General features: G+C 65.7%; 1 protein-coding gene across 1 annotated transcript in view; it reads left to right on the top strand.

Annotated features, from left to right (window-relative positions):
• LOC104075261 (alpha-mannosidase 2x-like) overlaps window positions 1-1309 on the top strand; it is a gene marked incomplete at its 5' end in the record, with an annotated part of 4355 nt that extends 3046 nt beyond the window's left edge. The window contains 3 exons of the mRNA XM_009575703.1: window positions 229-417; window positions 531-641; window positions 1095-1309. Of these exons, the coding sequence (XP_009573998.1) occupies window positions 229-417; window positions 531-641; window positions 1095-1247 (453 nt within the window). The remainder of the gene's footprint in view (window positions 1-228; window positions 418-530; window positions 642-1094) is intronic.
• Between the last annotated feature and the right edge of the window lie 2 nt (window positions 1310-1311).

The following is a 1311-nucleotide window of genomic DNA, read 5'->3' as shown; positions in this document are numbered from 1 at the left end:
CGCCCGTCCAGCCGGCCCAGCCGGCAGCTGTCCTCCCTGTTTGGGCGCTGGGGAGGGTGTCCTGCCTGGGTGGGCGCAGCTCTGGGTGCCCTGTGCTGGCAGGTACCTGTTCTAGCGCTGCTGGAGAGGCTGCAAGGAGCGGGAGGCCCCATGGGCCCTGTCCAGGTTCTGCCTGGCCCAGCCGCTCCCCTGGCCTGCACTGACCTGTGTGCTCTTTGGCCCGTGCAGGATGGCCGCCCGATCAGCTTCCCCTCCCTGCTGAGCCACATCACCTCCATGCACCTGAATGCTGAGGCCCTGGTCATGCCCGTGGCCCAGGAGAAGCTGGCCCCACCAGCCCTGCGCTCATTCATGCCCCTTTCTACCACCCTCCCCTGCGACTTTCACATCCTTAACCTGCGGATGCTGCAGGCAGAGGTGAGCTGCGCCCCGTGAGTGGGACAGGCACAGCCCCGGGGACAGCAGGACCCGTGGGGGGTCTCACGTCCGCTGTCCCCAGCATTGCATCTCACACCCTGGCTCCCTGGCAGGATGACTTGCTACCCTCGGCCGAGGCAGCCCTGATCCTGCACCGCAAAGGCTTTGACTGCAGCCTGGAAGCCAAGAACCTGGGGTTTAACTGCACCACCAGCCAGGGCAAGGTAAGACCGGGCTGTCGCCTCCACCCACCACTGGGTCAGAGCCAGGCTGGGCCCCTGGCACATCTGGCGTTACGCCTGACTCCTGTGCCAAGCCAGGATGGAGGCTGGAAGGGGCTCCCAGGACCCCCAGCACCAGCGTCCCAGAACTGGTGGCTGGTCAAGAGTCCCACAGTGCAGCATGCAACCCCACTCTGCCCCTTGCCCAGGCAAAGCTGGAGATGTTGGTTTCTCATTAAGTGGGTCTGGAGCCTTCCATGAGCCCTGCATCCCCCAGCGAGGAAGGGCAGAGCCTGGGCTGGGTGGGGTCAGCGTGCTGCCCTGGGTGCCGTGGGGGGCCTGCGAACCGGCTGCTGGCACAGTGTGTATGGGGCTGCACCATGCACGGTGCTGCGCTGCCAGGCACCGCGTCCCACTCATCTGGGCCATCCTCCCTTCTCCCTCCTTTCTCCTTAGCTGGCCCTGGGCAGCCTGTTCCAGGGGCTGGAGCTGGGCTCCCTGCAGCGCACCTCACTGACCTTGATGTACCCGCTGGGCACGGTCTCCAACAGCACCAATATCCACCTGGACCCCATGGAAATTGCCACTTTCCGCATCCGCCTGGGGTAGTGTCTCCCAGAGCGGGAGAGAAGCAGACTGGCTGGGGAGCAAGGGAGCAGCCGGGCAGCGCAAC

Source organism: Fulmarus glacialis, unplaced genomic scaffold (assembly GCF_000690835.1).
Source record: "Fulmarus glacialis isolate BGI_N327 unplaced genomic scaffold, ASM69083v1 scaffold18824, whole genome shotgun sequence".
NCBI classification, from domain to species: Eukaryota; Metazoa; Chordata; class Aves; order Procellariiformes; family Procellariidae; genus Fulmarus; species Fulmarus glacialis.
This window is presented reverse-complemented; position numbering and strand designations above follow the sequence as displayed.